The following is a 22,547-nucleotide window of genomic DNA, read 5'->3' on the forward strand; positions in this document are numbered from 1 at the left end:
CCCCTACAGAAACTGCAAGATGTCAGTGAGTAGTAAGATAGTGGCGGGTCTGAGGGACAGTACAGGATCCCTGACCAGGTCCAGGTCAGGGATCTTGGAGGTCGTCAGATCCTTTTACTCACATCTCTTGGGGAGGAGGGAGCTGGATCGAGATGAGACGTCGGCTTTCCTGGCTGAGGCCATTCCTGAATCAGGGGTAGACCCCTCGCTCGATGTCTTGGTGGATGAGATCAAAGAAGAGGAAGTTAGACTGGCGATTGACGGGCTCCAGCTCAAAAAATCACCAGGTCCGGACGGCTTAACGTCGGAGTTCTACAAGACCTTTAAGGACCTTTTGGTCCCCTTATTGACTCAGGTTTTTAATGAGTGTCTCTCCTCGGGCACTCTTCCGAGATCAATGAGGAGGTCAGCTTTGATCCTTCTTTCTAAGGGAAAGGATCCGTCGCACATTGAGAACTGGAGGCCCATAGCGCTTCTCAATGTGGACAGAAAGGTTTTGGCTAAAGTACTCTTTAATAGGTTGGTGAAGTTTGCGCCACGGCTCCTTTCTGAGTCCCAGCACTGCTGTGTTCCCGGCCGTAGCACTTTTAGTGCTGTTCTCGGTGTCCGGGAGGCTGTGGAACAGGGTAGGGCTGGCCTCTGGAAGGGGTATCTGCTGTCCTTGGATCAGGCCAAAGCCTTTGACCGGGTTGATCACGAGTACCTGTGGTCCACTCTTCTGAGGTATGGTCTGCCAGGGAGGTTCGTGGACTGGCTGAAGACATTGTACAGAGGGGCGGAGAGTTTCCCACTTGTGAATGGTTGGATTGGACAGGCCTTTGCGGTGGGCTCCGGCGTTCGTCAGGGATGTCCTCTCAGTCCCCTGCTGTATGTGTTCGCGATTGATCCCTTCATAAGGAGGGTGGATCGTGGACCAATAGCGGGGGTGAGGATGGACCAGGCGGGCGAATGGGAGGCCGCCCTGAAGGTAGTGGCCTATGCTGATGATGTCTCTGTTTTTGTCTCCTCAAAAGAGGAGGTGCGGGCAGTGATGTCTGAGGTGGAGGGCTACTCCAGGGCCTCTGGTTCCATTGTCAATCGGAGCAAGTGTGGGAGTCTTTGGCTGGGGGGAGGAGATCCCAGGTTTGATCTCCCGGACACCCTCCCAGAGCCCCAAGAGTATGCCAAGATCCTAGGCGTTGAATTTGGCCAGGGTGATTACCCAACCAAAAACTGGGAAAGTAGACTTAAAACTGCCGCCCAGAGAGTGGACCAGTGGAAGGGTTGGTCTTTGACCCTGAGGGAAAGGGTGAGCTTGTGCAAAGGTTTCCTGCTCCCATTGTTAATGTATCTAGGCAGCATTTGCATTTTGCCAGAGCCTCTCTGGACGCGGGTCTATGGCCTGTTTTTCCAACTGTTATGGGGAAACAGGCTGAACCTAGTCAAGCGGGAGGTTACTTACCGTACGAGGAGACTAGGGGGGTTGAATATGGTCAACCCCGTGGTGTTCTTGGTTTGCACCTTTCTTAAGCTAAATATATCAAACCTCTGGAAAGAGAGGGCTCCTCTGTGGGTATTCTCCTGTAGGGGATGGTTGCAGTCCTTCTTCCAGGATTGGGAGACAGGAGGGCGTGTGAAGGATCTTCGCACACCGCACGGGCATCTCCCGGCTTATGTTACCCCGGTTTTGAAAGTAATACGCCGGTGGGGTTTGGGAGTGTGGGAGGTGAGGACTCTCACGAGGAAACTTCTCGAGGGGAGGATCTTATCGACCCATTTTCAAAAGCCACTGGCACTCAGGGACTGCCCAAGTCGGGATCTGGAGGTGGGGTTGCGTCTTTTAAATTCAAAACGGACCCCCGCGAAGTATTGGGACTTGACTTGGCGCTGCTTTCAGGGTAAGCTGTATGTGAGGGACAACTTGAAGTACAGGAACTCCGAGGATAGGAATTGTCCTCGTGAGAGTTGTGCTGACACGCTTGAGAGCATGGAGCACTTCCTGCTTCAGTGTCCCTTTAATGCAGAGGTATGCAACAGGGTGGGCGCTTCCATTGACTGGCCTAGGCTGGCGGGCCTCTCCTACGCTGAGTGGGCCTATGGAGCGTTCAGAGACCTTGGTGGACGGGACCAGTGCACTCTTTTTCTAGTTAGCCTAGTGGTTAGGTTTTTCACATGGAATGCACGGTGTTTAGTGTCAACGGGCAGTAAAATCCTCCCAGTGGGTGAGGTATGTAGCAACATCCTTGGTGACCTGGTGAAGATGCGCTCCTTGGAGTATGAAAGGCTGGGTGCATCGGGGGCCTCCCGTCTCTGGAGGGGTTTCTCCTTCCAGGTGCCTTAGTTCTGGATTGCTCCAAGCCTCCTGGTGGTGGGCTAAGTTCTCACCGTAGCTTTTTGTTTTGAGAATGGTATCATGAAAAGGGTTTACAAGCACCGAACCGGTGCGGATGGTATTTTTGTTATTGTTCTTGTTGTTATTATTATTGTTGTCTTATTGTTCTTTTACTTTGGGGGTTAGTTAGGTGGGGTGGGGGTTTTGAGGGGGGTTAAGCATGAACTTGGACTGGCCCGGGCCCAAAACTGTCGGGGTTCGCCCTAAGTCCGGAAGGACTTTTTCGGAACTTAGAGGCCGGTTCGGGTTGGGGGTATAGTGAGAGTTGGGGTAGTGTATGTGTTATTATGTGTTACTCATGATTTAAGTGTTGTGTGTTATTTCATATGGTTTATGTGGTTTATATTTTGTTATATGTATTTTGCTTCTGCATCTCTGGTTTTTGTTACAGCAGAATCAGGTGTAAGTGTGGAGGAAGTTTGAGGTATGTTTGGATAGGCTGTGGTTGTATGGTGGTTGTCAGGCAGGTGGGGTCCCTTGTATACACATTGTTTATGTATCGGTTATATTGCTGGAAATTGTTTTCGTTACTTGTACTAGTTTGTGTTCTTACATTTATAATAAAATAGAGTTCCAGCTCCAGTAGCGTCCACTAAAGCTGCTGCAGTTAAAAAGCTTTTATAAGGATTGAGCTTGGCGGTCCTCCGCAAGGCGTCCTATCGCCAGTCCCAGCCCCTGTGCCTTGGGGTGCCTCACCGATGCTCTTCACTGAGTGTCCCGGGGGCCTGAACCATTTCCTTTGAAAAAATTAAGTGTCCAAACTACAGGTGCTGTAGCTTGCTTAACAGCTGGGATAATCCGCTGACTAGCAGACACTGCTACTAGGCACAAAGTATTTCCTGGGCTAGATGCAGTTAAAAATTTGTAATTAGATACTCTCGTTGGATGCTGAGAAAGCATTCCATAGAGTCTCCTGGCACGCCCTATATTATTCTCTTAAAAAGCTTGGGGTAGGGGTCTAGGGGACACTTTTATAGGCAAAATAACGGCCCTGTATCGCAATACGTCACCTAGGCTGAAGATAAATGGAACATTTTCATCACCTTTCATAATCACCAATGGGACAAGGCAGGGATGTCCTCTGTACCCTCTCTTATACATCCTAGTGACGGAGCACTCATCAATTCACCATAACCCCAATATTAGGTGGATTGAGGTGGGAGGCACCGAGTACAAGTGCTCTGAATTGCTGATGATGTCCTAGTATATATCACTCAATCACATATATCCATCCCTGCTGTTATGGCTGAAATAGATCACTTTGTTACATGGTCAAATTTTAAAATCAATGCAGCGAAGTCTGAGGCCCTCGATGTCTCCCTCCCCAAATCCATACAGGATTCCATCCAGTCCAACTTTCCCTTTGCCTGGCCCTCACAGGGTATCAAATACTTAGGAATTCCTATTCATAGAGACCTTACCAGTCTATGTTATCTTAATTTTGGGCCCTTTATTGAAAACTCCATACAGACCACTGTTGGCAAATTAGAACTGTAAGAATCACTACGTGAACCACTGGTGTTTTGTGGAAAAGCACATGTACACTATGTTCCAAATTATTATGCAAAAAGTGTTTAGGAGTGATAAGGTAAGAATTTTTTTGTTTGTCAGTTAAACTCATTGATGGTGATGTGTGTCAGGGCTCTTTATATCACTGTAAGCAATTGCAGACACCTGTGCTAATTAGTTTGGCACGTGTGTCCAATGAAAGGCAAGACTACTTAAGAAGGCTGACCCACATTATTAAGCAGCCTACATTCAGTGCAAAAATGGGAAAGAAAAAGGATGTGTCAGCTGCTGAGAAGCAACAAATTGTGGAGTGTTTAGGTCAAGGCATGACTACAATCAACATTGCCAAGACACTTCATCCTGATCATCGCACAATCAAGAAGTATGTAGCTGATTCACAGTACACACGTGTGCGCGCTGATAAGGGAAAACTGAGGACTCTTTCCTACAGGCAATTACGTCAGGTTAAAAGAGCAGCGGCAAAAAAGCCTTTTCATAGCAGCAGACAAGTTTTTGAAGCTGCTGGTGCCACCAACGTCCCCCGAACAACAAGATGCTGGGTCCTTCAGAGGTTTGCAGCTGTGCGTAAGCCATCCTGTCGACCTCCTCTATCCACTGTACACAAGCAGAAACGGCTCCAGTGGGCCAAACAATACATGAAGACTGACTTCAAAACTGTTTTGTTCACCGATGAGTGCCGTGCAACGCTCGATGGTCCAGATGGATGGAGTGGAGGATGGCTGGTTGATGGACACCCCGTACAAACACGGCTACGGCGCCAACAAGGAGGAGGTGGAGTAATGTTTTGGGCTGGAATCATGGGGAGAGAGATTGTCGGCCCCTTTAGGATCCCTGAAGGGGTAAAAATGAACTCCATAATGTATGTGGAGTTTCTCAAACAGCACTTCCTGCCATGGTTCAAGAAGAAGAACCGTGTATTCCGCAGCAAGATCATTTTCATGCATGATAATGCACCGTCTCATGCTGCACATAACACATCTGCATCTCTGGCTGATATGAGCATAAAAGGGGACAAACTTATGGTGTGACCCCCATGCTCCCCTGACCTCAACCCCATTGAGAACCTCTGGAGCATCATCAAAAGGAGTGTCTATGATGGCGGGAGGCAGTTCACATCTAAGCAACAGCTCTGGGAGGGTATTCTGTCCTCATGCAAAACAATTGAAGCAGAAACCATTCAAAACCTGACAAATTCAATGGACGAGAGAGTTCAGAAGCTCCTTTCGAACAAGGGGTCCTATGTGCAAATATAACATCACCTAGAATAAAGTTTTGAGTTGAAAACTGTTCGATTTCAGTTTCTAATAACCTGCTAATGCTTATAATTTCAAAAATGACCATTTTTTTGTTCTTTATTAAAATGAAAAGGTTGATCGAAGAGTGTGGGGGATATAAGAGTGTGGCAACCCAGTAGTCAGGATTATTTTGAATTCTGACAATATGAGGGTCATGTTGCAGGTAGTGCAGCAAGAAGGCACTCATGTGTCTTGCGCATCTAGGAGCCCAAAAATTATTTTCCGGGTTAGATGCAGCTAAAAATTATTATTAATTTGAAAGCTGGTGGAGCTTAGTATAGATGGCCTAATAGAATCAGTACTGCAAACTGCTACAAGGCCCAAATTATTTTCCAGCCAAGATACAGATAAACATGATTAGTAATTTTAAATCTGGTGGAGTTTAGTATAGATGGCCTAATAGAATCAGTACTGCATGTAGCGTCGGCGTCCCTGCCTCCTGCTAGGCAGGGACGCTGTTCCCCTCACCTCTCCGCTCTGTGCCCGGCGTCTTCCTCCCGCTCTGCTGGCAGCGCGCGCTGCTTCCCGGCCACGGTGCTTAGGGCGCGCGCGAGCTCCCCCTCTCTTGAATTGGCCGCGCGCGCCGTCCTAAGGAGTCCCCGGCCAATGGCCGGAGGACTTCACCATATATAAGGCACCTCCTCCAAAATGGAGGTGCCCGAGCAATGTTGTTGCAAAGCCTTCACTCTGCTTCAGCCCTCAGGTCCCATTTCCAGTTACCTGCCAGTCACCTGTCAGATTCCTGCCTGTTACCTGCCAGTCACCTGCCAGATTCCTGCTTGATACCTGCCAGATATCCGTTTACCTGCTTGCAAGCCTGCGGTCCGACGGTATGCCTTCCGACACCTGTCAGTCTGTCTATGGACCAGCCTGCCCGCTCACCTGGGAGCGCCCATCTGCTGCCTGCCTGCTAGCCTACCTGGAGGCTCTGCCGTCACTTGCCGTGACCACCTGCCAGTCCAGAGACTCTTGTCTGCTCACCTGGGAGCGCTCATCTGCTACCTGCCTGCTAGCCTACCTGGAGGCTCCGCCGTCACTTGCCGTGACCACCAGCCTGTCCAGAGACTCTCGCCTGCTCACCTAGGAGCACTCACCTGCTACCTGCTTGCTAGCCTACCTGGAGGCTCTGCCATCACTAGCCGTGACCACCTGCCTGTCCAGAGACTGTCCCTGTCACTTGCCGTGAGTACCCGTCCTTCTACCCAGAGACTGTCCCTGTCACTTGCCGTGACTACCTGCCCTTCTACCCAGAGACTGTCCCTGTCACTTGCCGTGACTACCTGCCCTTCTACCCAGAGACTGTCCCTGTCACTTGCCGTGACTACCTGCCCTTCTACCCAGAGACTGTCCCTGTCACTTGCCGTGATTACCTGCCCATCTTCCCTGGGAGCCACCCGCTTCCTTACAAGGACCGCCCCCTTGTATAGTTGCTCAGAGGTTCCACCTCCCAGACCCGTTACAGTTTGCTCGGGCCATGGAATCCGGTGGCTCCCAAGCTCCCACGCTCTCGGACCTATGTCATGAACTGTCCCGTCATAGGTCCCAACAGGAGTCCATCCTGAGTCACCTGCGGAGTGTCAACTCTCGCCTGGACACTCTGTCTGCTCCACCTGCAACCACCGCTAGTGTCATGACTCGCAACCTGGCAGCACCGCTGCCCACCAATACCATGGTATCCTGTCCCGGACCCCGGCTTTCTGCACCTCCTCGTTTCGGAGGTGACTCCGCTCAAGCTCGGGGCTTCATAAACCAGTGCACCCTGCACTTTGAACTCTTGTCCCACCAGTTTATCTCCGACCGGTCCAAAGTAGCCTTTTTCATGTCCCACCTCACGGGGGAGGCTCTGGCTTGGCTAAATCCTCTGTGGGAGAGAGGAGATCCCCTGGTGTCCGACCTGCCAGCCTTTCTCACGGCTTTCCGGAAAGTCTTCGACGAACCCGGACGGAAGACCTCATCCGCATCGTCTCTGCTACGCCTCCGTCAAGGAGATCTCACCGTGGGCCAATATGCCATACGGTTCCGTACCCTTGCTTCGGAGCTGGCCTGGGATAACGATGCTCTGGTGTCTGTCTTCTGGGAGGGTCTGTCCGGCCGTATTAAAGATGAACTCGCCGGTCGGGACATTCCTACCACTCTCGACGACTTAATAACACTTGCCACCTGGATTGACATCCGATTCCAGGAGCGCGCCAAAGAGGTCACCCGTGAGAGGAGGTTTCCACGTCTAGCCCCCACCTTCCAGAAACCCGTCACTCCCTCCGTTACTCCCCAGGCACACTCACCTGAGCCTATGCAGGTCGACCAGACCAAGATGGTCAAAACCCGTCAAGACTTACGCCGTGCCGAGGGGAGCTGCTTCTACTGTGGCAGTAAGGAGCACCGGATCCGTTCCTGCCCAGAGAGGTCGGGAAACGCCTGTGTCTAGGATCGCTCAGAGAGGTCGCCCTAGACAAAAGTAAACCCTCTCCATCTCTGATGCTGTCAGTCTCTATCACCTGCGGAGAGAACCGCTATTTCGAACTGGCTCAACTTGACTCAGGAGCTGCTGGAAATCTCATTTCTCAGTCTCTGGTAGAGAAATACCGCATTCCCACCAAACCTCTGGCCGTACCTTTATCTGTCGCCGCCGTGGATGGGGGCCTCTTACCACATCCCATCCAACTCATCACCGAATCCATAACTCTGCAGGTGGGAATGCTGCATTCTGAGAGCATCTCCTTTCATGTTCTGCCTGGACTCTCTCACGCACTCTTGTTAGGCCTACCTTGGCTCCAGAAACATGCACCCGTGCTTGACTGGCAGACCGGAGAAGTCCTTCGCTGGGGACAGGATTGCCATAGGACTTGTCTAGTTCCCGTTCATCCTGCTCGTCCTTCTCCTACCCCAGTCAGTCTACCCGGTCTACCGGTTCCCTATTGGTCTTATGCGGATGTCTTCAATAAAAAAGAAGCAGAGACATAACCCCCTCATAGACCATACGATTGTCCAATCGACCTGATACCCGGCTCTACTCCTCCCCGTGGGCGTATCTACCCTTTGTCCGCAGCGGAGACCCGGTCCATGTCAGAATATATTGAGGAGAATCTGGCCCGGGGATTTATCCGGAAATCTACCTCCCCGGCGGGAGCAGGCTTCTTCTTCGTCAAAAAGAAGGACGGCTCACTCCGTCCCTGTATAGACTATAGAGGCCTTAACCAGATCACGGTGAAGAATAAATACCCCCTTCCGCTCATTCCAGAATTATTTGACCGTCTGAGGGGGGCTAGAATCTTCACCAAGCTGGACCTCCGTGGGGCGTATAACCTGGTCCGTATCCGTCAGGAGGATGAGTGGAAGACGGCATTCAACACCCGGGACGGCCACTATGAATACCTGGTAATGCCCTTTGGTCTCTATAACGCTCCTGCCGTCTTTCAAGAGTTGGTCAATGACATCTTCCGTGACCTTCTCTACTCCTGCGTGGTGGTGTACCTGGACGACATCTTGGTCTTCACTCCGGACCTTCCTACTCACCGGAGGGATGATCGTCAGGTCCTGCTCAGGCTCAGGCAGAACCACCTCTATGCTAAATATGAGAAGTGCATCTTTGAGCAGACCTCTCTTCCATTTCTGGGTTACATAATCTCTCAGACCGGCCTACAAATGGATCCTGAGAAACTGTCTGCCATCCAGAAGTGGCCCCGACCAGAGGGGTTGAAGGCTATTCAGCGGTTCCTGGGCTTCGCCAACTATTACCGCCTCTTCATACCGCACTTCTCTTCCCGGAACGCCCCTATCTCTGCGCTCACCCGTAAGGGTACTAATCCCAGAAGATGACCGCCCGAAGCTGAGGAGGCCTTTCTTTCCTTAAAACAGGCCTTCTCCTCCGCCCCGGTGCTGCATCGTCCGGACGGCAACAAACAATTCTTCCTAGAAGTTGACGCTTCCTCCTCCGGAGCCGGGGCGGTACTTACCCAAAAGTCATCTTCCGGAAGAATGGTAACCTGCGGTTTTTTCTCCAAACTCTTCTCCTCTTCTGAGCGCAACTATTCTATTGGAGACCGTGAATTGTTAGCCATTAAGCTGGCACTGGAGGAGTGGCGTTACCTGCTCAAGGGGGCTCTTCACCCGGTAATAATTTACATGGACCACAAGAACTTGGCTTAACTTCAGAGCGCCCAGAGACTTAACCCGCGCCAAGCCCGGTGGTCCTTGTTTTTTGCCCGCTTTGATTTTGTTCTTCATTTTCGCCCGGCAGACAAAAACATCAAAGCTGACGCCTTGTCCCGATCCTTCCTGGTATCTGATCTAGAGGAGGAACCTAAGCACATCATTGATCCCGCCAGAGTAATGCAAGTGGCTCCCGTGAATCTAAATCGTCTCCCTCCCGGTAAGACGTTTGTAACTGTACCTGATCGGAAGAAGGTCCTACACTGGGGTCACTCGTCTAAGCTAGCTGGCCACGCCGGTCAGAAAAAGACCCTCCAACTCATTACCCGGCATTACTGGTGGCCTATCCTGCACAAGGATGTAATAGACTTTGTTTCTGCCTGTGTGTCCTGCGCCCGCAACAAAGTTCCGAGACACCTGCCAGCCGGGAGCCTTCTTCCTCTTCCAGTACCTGCTGCCCCGTGGCAGCATATTGCTATGGACTTTATAACGGATCTTCCTGTCTCTGCCGGTTGTATGGTCATTTGGGTGGTCGCTGATCGCTTCTCCAAGATGGCGCACTTCATTCCCCTGCCGGGTCTCCCGTCTGCACCCGAACTGGCTAAAGACTTTATCCGCCACATCTTCCGTCTCCATGGCCTGCCCCTCCACATCGTGTCAGATCGTGGGGTTCAGTTCACCTCACGCTTCTGGAGAGCCACATGTAAGTTGCTTGACGTCACTCTGGACTTCTCCTCCTCTTACCATCCACAGTCCAATGGTCAAGTGGAGCGGATCAATCAGATCCTGACCAGTTACCTCCAGCACTTCGTTAATGCCCACCATTCGGACTGGGTGGATCTCCTACCATGGGCCGAGTTCTCTTATAATAATCACGAGAGCGAATCTTCCTCCAAATCCCCGTTTTTTGTTGTCTTCGGTCAGCATCCTCGGACCCCATTTCTCGTCTCCACCTCGGTGGACAATCCGGCTGCGGAATCTCTCGTTCACGAATTCTCCTCCATTTGGGAGAGTACCCGATCCGCACTCCTTCAGTCGTCCGAACGGATGAAAAAACATGCTGACAAGAAACGCCTGGATCCTCCACAATTCCGTCCTGGAGATAAAGTCTGGCTCTCGTCCAAATATGTCCGGCTCAAGATTCCCTCCTACAAGTTAGGGCCTCGGTTCATCGGCCCACTGGAAGTTATCAAACAGATCAACCCGGTGGCCTATAAATTAAAACTCCCGGCCAACTTACGGATCCCTAACTCCTTCCATGTATCTCTCCTCAAACCCGTGGTACTTAACTCTTTTTCCAAGTCTACAGGTACGCCTCCTGCTCCGGTTTCCGCTGAGAACGAGTTTGAGGTAGAAAACATTCTGGCCACCAAAAGGGTAAGAGGAAAAACATTTTTTCTGGTAGATTGGAAGGGGTTTGGTCCTGAGGAGAGAACGTGGGAGCCCCGGGAGAACATCCATGCCCCTCTCATCCTTGATAAATTTCTCTCTGGCCTAAAGAAGGGGGGCCTAAAGGGGGGGTACTGTAGCGTCGGCGTCCCTGCCTCCTGCTAGGCAGGGATGCTGTTCCCCTCACCTCTCCGCTCTGTGCCCGGCGTCTTCCTCCCGCTCTGCTGGCAGCGCGCGCTGCTTCCCGGCCACGGTGCTTAGGGCGCGCGTGCGCGCTCCCCCTCTCTTAAAGGGGCCGCGCGCGCCGTCCTAAGGAGTCCCCGGCCAATGGCCGGAGGACTTCACCATATATAAGGCACCTCCTCCAAAATGGAGGTGCCCGAGCAATGTTGTTGCAAAGCCTTTACTCTGCTTCAGCCCTCAGGTCCCGTTTCCAGTTACCTGACAGTCACCTGTCAGATTCCTGCTTGATACCTGCCAGATATCCTTTTACCTGCTTGCAAGCCTGCGGTCCGATGGTCTGCCTTCCGACACCTGTCAGTCTGTCTATGGACCAGCCTGCCCGCTCACCTGGGAGCGCCCATCTGCTGCCTGCCTGCTAGCCTACCGGGAGGCTCTGCCGTCACTTGCCGTGACCACCTGCCAGTCCAGAGACTCTTGTCTGCTCACCTGGGAGCGCTCATCTGCTACCTGACTGCTAGCCTACCTGGAGGCTCCGCTGTCACTTGCCGTGACCACCTGCCTGTCCAGAGACTCTTGTCCGCTCACCTGGGAGCGCTCATCTGCTACCTGCCTGCTAGCCTACCTGGAGGCTCCGCCGTCACTTGCCGTGACCACCTGCCTGTCCAGAGACTCTCGCCTGCTCACCTAGGAGCGCTCACCTGCTACCTGCTTGCTAGCCTACCTGGAGGCTCTGCAATCACTAGCCGTGACCACCTGCCTGTCCAGAGACTGTCCCTGTCACTTGCCGTGAGTACCCGTCCTTCTACCCAGAGACTGTCCCTGTCACTTGCCGTGACTACCTGCCCTTCTACCCAGAGACTGTCCCTGTCACTTGCCGTGACTACCTGCCCTTCTACCCAGAGACTGTCCCTATCACTTGCCGTGACTAACTGCCCTTCTACCCAGAGACTGTCCCTGTCACTTGCCGTGATTACCTGCCCGTCTTCCCTGGGAGCCACCCGCTTCCTTACAAGGACCGCCCCCTTGTATAGTTGCTCACAGGTTCCGCCTCCCAGACCCGTTATACTGCACACTGCTACAAGGCCCAAATTATTTTCCAGCCAAGATACTGATAAACATGATTAGTAATTTTAAATCTGGTGGAGTTTAGTATAGATGGCCTAATAGAATCAGTACTGCACACTGCTACAAGGCCCAAATTAATTTCCAGCCAAGATACAGATAAACATGATTAGTAATTTTAAATCTGATGGAGTTTAGTATAGATGGCCTAATAGAAACAGTACTGCACACTGCTACAAGGCCCAAATTATTTTACAGCCAAGATACAGATAAACATGACTAGTAATTTTAAATCTGATGGAGTTTAGTATAGATGGTCTAATAGAATTAGTACTGCACACTGCTACAAGGCCCAAATTATTTTCCAGCCAAGGTACAGATAAACATGATTAGTAATTTGAAAGCTTAAAACGGTTGGTGAGGTGATTTTAACATATCATCAAGCTTTTACTCTCCCCAGGATGACACAGGGGTAGAAAAGTCCTTTCGGATCCATGATTTGTTCATCTTTATGAACGTGAGTCTGTCTACATTATCAGTGGAGAGCCGCGTGCGCTTATCTGTTTACTTGGAGATACTCCTGTACCATCGTCTCTAGGCGTTGACTATTTGTCAGACTTCTTGTTTCCTGTGGCCTTGCAAAGGATGGGCTAAAAAAGTGGTGAAATGATTCCGCAAAATTGATGTTACCAGCCGATACTGTGCTTCTGTTACGTTTTGAGTGCTGAACACTCGACGGTCCCATGGTTGGCAAGTTGGAACTGTGAGATTCACTACGTGCACCACTGGTGTTTTGTGGAAAAGCACATGTAAGATTTTGCAACAGTCTCTGCTGATACTCCTGCATGCGTGCATCCCTTTCTATGGCAGGAATCATTTCTGCAAATTTACTTTTGTACCGGGGATCTAACAGTGTGGCAACCCAGTAGTCAGGATTATTTCTAATTCTCACAATTCGAGGGTCATATTGCAGGTAGTGCAGCAAGAAGGCACTCATGTGTCTTGCGCATCCAGGAGCACCAAGTCCCTGTTGTGTTGGTGGTGAGGTATCAATCATGCTTCCTTCCTCTGCCCTCTCCCCCCAACCTCGCACAACAGAAATGTGATCAAGGTCTCCCTCATCTGATGAGTCTTCCATCAGTTCGTCCTCCACTTCTTCCTGGGCTTCTGCACCTTCCTCACTAGTTTGGCTGCTACCATGTGCCCTGGTAAAACCTTCTCCTCCACCCTCACATGCCTGCCGTCTTGGTGCTGCCGCCCGTCTGGACCTTGCAGATGTTAGCCCTTCCGCATACAACTCCTCCTCCTCTACTTCCTCCACCTCCTCTTGTGCCACCACCTGACTCCGAATTCTGTTTAACATGTGCTCCAGCATGTAAATCACCGGAATAGTCATGCTGATAATGGCATCGTCAGCACTAAACATCTTCGTCGCCATTTCAAAACTGTGCAGAAGGGTGCATAGGTCCCAGATCTGAGACCACTCCTCCAGCGTGATTTTCCCCACCTCTGGATCTCGTTGGCCCAGGCTATATGTCAGAACATATTGCACCAGGGCTTGTCGGTGCTGCCACAGTCGCTGCAACATGTGCAGAGTTGAATTCCACCGGGTAGGCACATCGCATTTTAGCCGGTGAAGTGGCAGGCCCAACGACTTCTGTAGAGATGTAAGTCGCTGAGCTGCGACATGCGAACGGCGGAAGTGAGCACACAGCGACTGTGCCCTCTGCTGAAGGCCATCTAGTCCGGGATAGTGGGCTAAAAATTGCTGGACAACCAGGTTCAACACGTGAGCCATACAAGGCACGTGTGTGACATTGCCCCGGCGAAGGGCCGCACCCAGGTTTGCAGCATTGTCGCACACGGCCTTCCCTGGTTTCAGGTCCAGTGGAGACAACCATTCATGAAACTGGTTCTCCAGAGCTGACCACAACTCCTCAGCTGTGTGACTCACATTTCCCAGACATTTCAAAGTAAAAACCGCCTGACGACGTTGAGCCCTGCTGCCAGCATAGTAAGGAGGTGTGCAGGATCCCTTCTGCGCAGTTAGAAAGTGAGTGGCATTACCAGACAGGCTTTGGGTGCAGGTGGAGGACGGAGAGGAGGTTGAGGAGGCAGAAGCAGTGGAGGAACTTCGAGATAAAGAGGATTGACGCACAACTCGTGGGGACGGCAAGACTTGGACAGCAGCCCCTTGTCCTGCTGTCACCATAGTTACCAGTGCCCAGTCAGTGACATGTAACACCCCTGTCCATGCCTACTCGTCCAAGTGTCTGTTGTGAAATGCACCCTGTCACACACAGAGTTTCTCAAAGAAGCGGTGATGTCGTGTGCGACATGCTGGTGGAGCGCAGGCACACCTTTCTTTGAGAAGTAGTGCCGACTGGGCATCTGGTACTGGGGCACTGCGACGGACATAAGGTCTCGAAAATCCTCTGTGTCCACCAGGTGGAAAGGCAGCATTTCTGTAGCCAAGAGCTTGCAGATGGTGAAATTCAACCTCTTAGCTTTCTCATGGCTAGGAGGAAATGGTCTTTTACTTGTCCACATCTGAGGGACCGAGGGCTGGCTGTTGTGCTTAGATGGGGTTGAGAAGGGTGTCCCCAGCAAACTGCTGGTCTGTGAGGAAGATGCTGGCGGACATGTTAGGTTGCCTTGATCCAAAGGTGGTGCTATCGATGTCGGACAGCGCTGAACACCAGCTGGTGTTTCCAGCTCCAAAGAAAATGATGACCTGCCAATCACGCTGGCTGTTGCGGGTAAAGAGGTGGCAGGTCTGCGTCCCAAAACAGGTGTGACTGCTGTCCCCCCAGTCACAGAGGATGAAGAGGCCGCGGATGCACAAGATGTGGCACACGGTGGTTGGCCAGGCCGGCTAGGCCGCATTGTATCACAGTGAGCTTCCCACTGCAACTTATGCTTCATATCCATGTGCCGGTTCATGCATGAAGTACTCAAACTATGTATTTTTTGGCCTCTACTTAGCTTTTGCTGACAAATGTTATAGATAACACGAGTTGGGTCATCCTTATCGATCTGAAAAAATGCCCAGGCTATGCAAGGCTTAGCACCCATGCGACCAGAAGAGCCACCACGACTTGTGGTCAGAGGCAGAGTTGTGTTTGAGGATGCAGTTGTTGACGTGCTTCCAGTACTACGTCTCTGTCCAGGAAGGTGCAACCTGACCTCGTCGTCACTAGCATCCTCCTCCTCCTCCTCTGCTGACCTCACCGACTGGCTGACTGTGGGTTGACAGTAAGTGGGATCTCCAACCTCGTCATCATCACCCTGTGTGTTATCACACTGGTCGTCCTCAGAGCCAAGCTCTTCTTGCCCTGACAAAAAACTCAAGTTGTCGCTCCAATCAGGTATTTGAGTCTCATCATCGTCTTCCTCATTGTCTCCACCAACAGGAGTTACAGTTTGGGAACGAGGGTCTACATTATGTTCAGAACCTTCTGCGTCTGTTCCTGGATCTGACTCATAAAGATTCTGGGCATCAGTGCAGATCATTTCCTCATCTGTATTCACAGAAGCTCTGGAGCCGACCTCTGATTCCCAGGCTATAGTATGAGTAAACAGCTCTGCAGACTCAACCATCTGTTCTACCCCATTCTCAGATGGGCAGCTGGAGACTTGGGAGCTGTGAGGAAGCAAGTGCTATTGGGGTGACACCTCTGAGGACTGGAGTATTTGTGATGTTGAAGTTGATGTGGAGGAGAGCCCACTTAAAGGAGCACTTGATATCCGTTGAAGCACCTGCTGTTTTTGTGCCTCATCTGAAATTTGTAGCGATTGGCGTGGCCGTAAGAAAGGGATCTTATCACATTGCCCGCTAAAAGAAGTAGACATCTTAGTTTGGCTGGAAGATGGTCTTTCTTCTGCAGATGTTACTGTTGCTTTAACACCTACCCCACGGACACAACCTTTTATTCCCTTCCCAACACGCCTATTCCCCTTTCCACCAGCAGCAGGCCTTTTTCCACTCATTTTGGTGGTTAACTAATTGACAACTCTGGAGTTGTTTGCACAAAAAACAATGAATGGGAACCAAGCAGAGCTGAGTGGCCAAACTGTGGTATTAGCCCAAAAGTATTAGCTGGGTTAGATGCGGTAAAACAATTTTATTACATACACAGGTGGTGGAGGTTAGTATAGATGGACTAATAGAACAAGTCCCACACACTGCTACAAGCCCAAATATTTTTTCAGAGCTAGATGCAGATAAAAATTATTTTGAATTTGCAACCGGGTGGAGGTTAGTATAGATGGACTAATAGAACAAGTCCCACACACTGCTACAAGCCCAAATATTTTTTCAGAGATTGATGCAGATTAAAATAATTTTGAATTTGCAACCTGGTGGAGGTTAGTATAGATGGACTAATAGAACAAGTCCCACACACTGCTACAAGCCCAAATATTTTTCAGAGCTAGATGCAGATAAAAATTATTTTGAATTTGCAACCTGGTGGAGGTTAGTATAGATGGACTAATAGAACAATTCCCACACACTGCTACAAGCCCAAATATTTTTTCAGAGCTAGATGCAGATAAAAATTATTTTGAATTTGCAACCTGGTGGAGGTTAGTATAGATGGACTAATAGAACAAGTCCCACACACTGCTACAAGCCCAAATATTTTTTCAGAGCTAGATGCAGATAAAAATTATTTTGAATTTGCAACCTGGTGGAGGTTAGTATAGATGGACTAATAGAACAAGTCCCACACACTGCTACAAGCCCAAATATTTTTTTCAGAGCTAGATGCAGATAAAAATTATTTTGAATTTGCAACCTGGTGAAGGTTAGTATAGATGGACTGATAGAACAAGTCCCACACACTGCTACAAGCCCAAATATTTTTTCAGAGCTAGATGCAGATAAAAATTATTTTGAATTTGCAACCTGGTAGAGGTTAGTATGGATGGACTAATAGAACAAGTCCCACACACTGCTACAAGCCCAAATATTTTTTCAGAGCTAGATGCAGATAAAAATTATTTTGAATTTGAAACCTGGTGGAGGTTAGTATAGATGGACTAATAGAATTATGCTATGCCCAAAAGGTTTTACTTGGCTAGGTGCAGTAAAAAAATTTGTATTCTATATACAGGTGGTCTAGCTTGCAACACAGATAGGCTACTCCACTGACTAACACACACTGCAAGAGGCCAAAAAGGATTTGCTTAGCTAGATTTAGCCAAATGCTGTGAAAAAAAACTTGCACAGCACTGGCACAGACCTGCCTGGCAAAAAGTGATAGGAACTGATGTAACCTAGCCCTCATAGGGACTGCAATTACAATTAGTCTTTACTCCCAACCTATCTATTTAAGAGCACAGACCTGCCTGATAAAAGTCGTAGGAAATGATGTAACCTAGTCCTCAAAAGGACTGCAATCACAACTATTCCCTACTCCCAAGCTATCTGTAGATTTGTGCAAAAATTGGCTTGAAATTAACACTCAAAGTATAGCGCACACAGCAACAGTGGTGCCATATAACACGCAGCTGCAGCAGTGAGAAACTGGTGGCTACGTGGAAAATGGCTGGGTCTTATAGGGCAAGGACATGTGACATACACTGCCAATGACACATGCCCTTGCTTGTGTGAAAAAAAGCAGTTCGCTCCGTGTGTGCGCTGCTGATAGGCTGACAGTTTGCACCTCCCCACGGTAAATGCGGGAAAGAGAAAAAAAAATGGAGATCTTCCTTATTTATGCCGAGATCAATCCCCTGCCCCTCCCCCCACCCCGCTGTACACTCAAACTGCGTATTAACATTCATTTTCAGCATTACTGAGAAAAAATCCAGTTATGATTTTGGTGCACGAACAGTTATCGAACATAACCTCGAACAGCCGAATTTTTTTCAAATTGTTCGTGTTCGCCGAACGGCTCGAACACCGCCCAAAACAGCTCGAATTTGAGATTGGCGAACAGTTCGAGTCGAACACCGCTCATCTCTACTTAAGACTGATTTTTCAAAGGTTTTATGGACTGATGAAATGAGCGTGATTCTTGATGGGCAAGATGGATGGGCCAGAGACTGGATCAGTAAAGGGCAGATAGCTCCACTCCGACTCAGATGCCAGCAAGGTGGAGGTGGGGTACGGGTATGGGCTGGTATCATCAAAGATGAACTTGTGGGACCTTTTCGGGTTGAGGATGGAGTGAAGCTCAACTCCCAGACCTACTGCCAGTTTCTTGAAGACAACTTCTTCAAGCAGTGGTAAGAAAGATGTCGGTATCGTTCAAGAAAAACATGATTTTCATGCAGGACAATGCTCCATGACATGCGTCCAACTACTCCACTGCGTGGCTGGCCAGTAAAGGTCTAAAAGAAGAAAAATAATGACATGGCCCCCTTGTTCACCTGATCTGAACCCCATAGAGAACCCGTGGTCCATCATAAAATGTGAGATCTACAGGGAGGGAAAACAGTACACCTCTCGGAACAGTGTCTGGGAGGCTGTGGTGACTGCTGCACGCAATGTTGATCGAAAACAGATCAAGCAACTGACAGAATCTATGGATGGAAGGCTGGTGAGTGTCATCATAAAGAAAGGTGGCTATATTGATCACTAATTAATTAAGTTGCCTAATAATTCTGCACAGTAATAGTTACCTGCACAAACAGATATCCTCCTAATATAGCCAAATCTAAAAAAAAAAAACACTCCAACTTCCAAAAATATTATGCTTGGATATTTATGAGTCTTTTCGGTTGATTGAGAACATAGTTTTTGATCAATAATAAAAATAATCCTCTAATATACAACTTGCCTAATATTTCTGCACACAATGTGAGTGTTTTACTGTGCTATGCAGCCCTTATTACATCGTTAGTCCAGATCAACATGAAAGATTTGGTGAAAGATCCTCTTTAAATGAACACTAAACAGAAACTTCATAAATGCCCTAGAATTTCTTACTTTAGACTATGTGCCCACGATGCAGAAATGCTGTGGATTTTTCCTGAGTGTTACTGCATCTCCCTGGCAGAAAAAACGCATGCGGATTGTACATGCGTTTTTTCTGCCAGGGACAAGCGTTTGTCAAGCGTTTTTAGCATGCGATTTTGCATGCTTTTGTCAAGCGCTTTTCCAAGTGATTTTAGCATCACTTGGAAAAGTGCTTGAAAGTTGGTCATACAATATAAACCCATGCAACCGGCATGGATTTATATTGTGTGACCAACATAATGTTAAAAAAAAAAAAGAAGAAGAACGTAAAAAATAAAAAATAACCTTATACTCACCTTCTGATGGCCCCCGCTCTGCTCCCGGCGTCACTGCTGGCTCCGTGGTGGGTACCGGTAATGTAAAAGGACCTTCCATGACGTCAGCGGTCAGGTGACAGGTCACGCGACCGCCAACGTCAGCGGTCGCGTGACCTGTCACATGACCGCTGACGTCATGGAAGGTCCTTTTACATTCCCAGACCCGCCACGGAGCCAGCAGCGACACCAGGAGCAGAGCGGGGGCCATCATAAGGTGAATATAAGGTTATTTTTTATTTTAATTCTTTTTTTACTTACATGTACTATGGTACCCGGGTCTGGAGGAGAGTCTCCTCTTCTCTAGACCTGGGTACCATCCGCGAATTGAATCGCATAATATCCGCATGTGCACGTGTAGTCATGGGGATATTATGCGGTCCAATGCAAGTCAATGGCGGCTAAAACGCTGCGATTCCGCAAAATTAATGGTTGTGCTGCGGATTTTTCCACAATGATATTCCGCAGCGGAAATTTCCGCAGCATGTGCACAGCACATGTGGATTATCATTGGGAAACATGGCAGACAACTTAACATGCATTTTTAATGCGCTTTCGCGGCGGAAATGGTGCCGCGGAAACGCATTAAATCCACATCATGGGCACACAGCCTAAGTCTCCTTTATTGAGCTTATATCATTTATTTTGCAACTAAAACTAAGAAATGTATAAAGACATTTTCTAGATGTGTCTCTGTGGGGATTGGCCAGGTTCCTGTTTGTCCTCTCACAATCCCATGTCTGGCAGTAAGACAACTGACCAACCCACTTCTGACCTGTCTGCAATTGGACACACAAATAATTGAACCCTGAACCTTCGTACACAACCAAAAATCCTCATTAGTCAAAAATGGGAAAGATAAGCAAAAAATTCATTTCAACAAGTTTATTTTATGAACATGTCAAAATTTCTGCAGATTGACAAACTGTTTGAGCAATTGTTTACCCTTATCATTCACTTCTAGGTTTAGGGCTTCTTTAGTAGTACAGATGCTGCAGGCTTTTAAGCATATGTCACTTAAAATACGAAAATAGTGATGCAACACTATAGTATTAAAAATTGGTAATACAACCTTCATGTACATGAAAAAGCCTTATAGATATGTCACTGGCAGGACATTTATACAAAAACAAACAATAAAATCCTTAAAATAATAAATGCAAATGACCTGAAGACCAACACACAGTGACAAAGATGGAAATAGTTCAATGGGCATTCGTATCTCAGACATTCATGGCAATTGCAAATGATATGCCATATATGTTGATAGATGCAGAATACAATGCTAGGACCTACATCTATTTCAAGACAGGACCTCCATCTTGTTCCGCTGTGAATGGAGAGGTGACTACGCATATATGGCTCTATCCATTCAAATTGTGCAAGATGAATCCTGTTTTTGAAATAGATTCAAATCTTAGGTGGACCCAAATCTATCAGACATATATTGCATATCCTCTGAATATGCCATAAATGTCTGGTACAGGGGTACTGTTTTAAAGAAACAGTCGATGTATAACAAATAATACAGTGTTTTGTTTAGTGTGGAACCAAAGGGATGGATAAAATAGATTTAAAAAGTTTGTCTAATCTTTTTTTGCAACCCGAACAACCTAAGAGTGGTGCTAGCAGTCTTTAAAACAGAACCTACAAGCGGTGCAAGCTCCTAAGAAACTGACAACTGAGACTGCAGGGTGGCCGGCAATCTGGGCAACGAGCTGTACTCAATAGAGTCAAAAATCCTTCTGTTCTTGAGAACAGATAGCATTTTTAACAAGAGGTAAGTTAGAAAGTTTCTTGTTTTAACAAGCACTTTGCAATTTTACCCAAAAATGAAGATGAGACAACCCCTTTAAAAAGACCAGAAAAAGAATATTTTTGGCATGCAATGTCACCTCTGGCATCTCATTAGACATAAACAGTGTATTCATTTATTAGAGGGTTCCTTTAAATCACAATTAGTCAGCTAATGATTAGCACAGCTTAGCAAGGTTTGTAATGTCTATTTTTTGCCGGATAACAGACCTTGGTACAAGAGATAACATTAGAGATTGAACAGCAAAGCAATTTTTTGAACTAACAATATCCACTGACATTTTTCCATCCACTGGAATTATTATTTCTACTTGGAAAGAACAGGTCATCACTAAAAAATTCAACTCAATCCTATTATTAGGTTTCATGTTTAGAAACAGTTTAAAATTGCTCAGTGTATGGAAATAATGTTATCTTTGTTGTATAAGCATGCATAATCTATAACTATAATGTCAGTATGACAATAAACAGCTACAAGGTTACACTACATGCCACACATGAATTCTAGCTGGGACTACCACACACTATTACAGAAATGGAACTAAGGAAACAATGGATTAAGGTACTGACACATTCAGGTCCAGAACGCGAGGCTTGAATCTGGATCAGGGCACAAGTAGACATAAAAAAGAAAATTAGTATGTGTAAGTATGATTTACAGTAAAAATAATGTTATCACAAAAGATGGTCAGCTTTTATGTTACAAAACAAGACAGAAAAGAACAGTTGGTGGCAAATAATATTATAACAACATCTGAAAGGGAAACCTGCTAAATTTGGAAGGCAACCAAACGTTTCTATATAACCAGCAATTTAGTAAATAATTAAATGATAGTGTTATTCAGGAAGTAATTTGTAAAGCTTGTGTGCTCTCTACTACTACCCATATAAGCTGACGGCAGTGCTAAGGGAAATTTGTACAATTAATCATAAATGTCCTAAATGTGAAAATTAGATGCTAGACACTTTGGACTAGACATATTTCCACACAACATAGCAGCTCAATGGCACAGGATACAAGAGATTCTAGCTAAGACAAAACAATTATTTTTAATAGTACAATCAACCATATAATAATAACATGGTGGGAAAAAAACTCCAACAGAGGGAGGTAATGTGATGTCGCTTCCACCAGAAGAAGCGCGATGCGAAACGGCGTGGGGGTTTGGGAGGCATGGCTGTCCATGATTTTACATTGTGATCCCTTCACATTAACTTTTTGAGGTAATGTACCCTATGTGAATGCTGAGTGTCTATATGCTGCTAGGATAGGGGCTTTATAAAGGCTTTTGTAAAAATGGCTTCATGGTAATTTATGCAATTGGCACTTTATTAAATCCCTATATAAGAAGTTTTTCTTTGCTTAAAACAGAAGTACTCATGTTTTGGTGTACAGTTTATGATTATACTGTCTGTCTTTTGTGTTTAATTATTCTGTAATAGGATCTTTTTTACATTTATTTATATTCGAT

General features: G+C 47.8%; 1 protein-coding gene across 2 annotated transcripts in view; it reads right to left on the reverse strand.

Moving 5' to 3' along the window:
• ADCY1 (adenylate cyclase 1) overlaps positions 1-22,547 on the reverse strand; it is a 743,884-nt gene that overhangs the window by 361,033 nt on the left and 360,304 nt on the right. The window contains exon 6 of one of the 2 annotated variants that reach the window (XM_073678356.1): positions 21,646-21,675. The exons of the other annotated variant lie outside the window; for it this stretch is intronic. Within the exon in view, the coding sequence (XP_073534457.1) occupies positions 21,646-21,675 (30 nt within the window). The remainder of the gene's footprint in view (positions 1-21,645; positions 21,676-22,547) is intronic. 2 annotated transcript variants of the gene reach the window in all.

The sequence above is a fragment of the Phyllobates terribilis genome, unplaced genomic scaffold, assembly GCF_046119375.1.
Source record: "Phyllobates terribilis strain yellow unplaced genomic scaffold, ASM4611937v1 Scaffold_4__5_contigs__length_816908805, whole genome shotgun sequence".
Taxonomy (NCBI): domain Eukaryota; kingdom Metazoa; phylum Chordata; class Amphibia; order Anura; family Dendrobatidae; genus Phyllobates; species Phyllobates terribilis.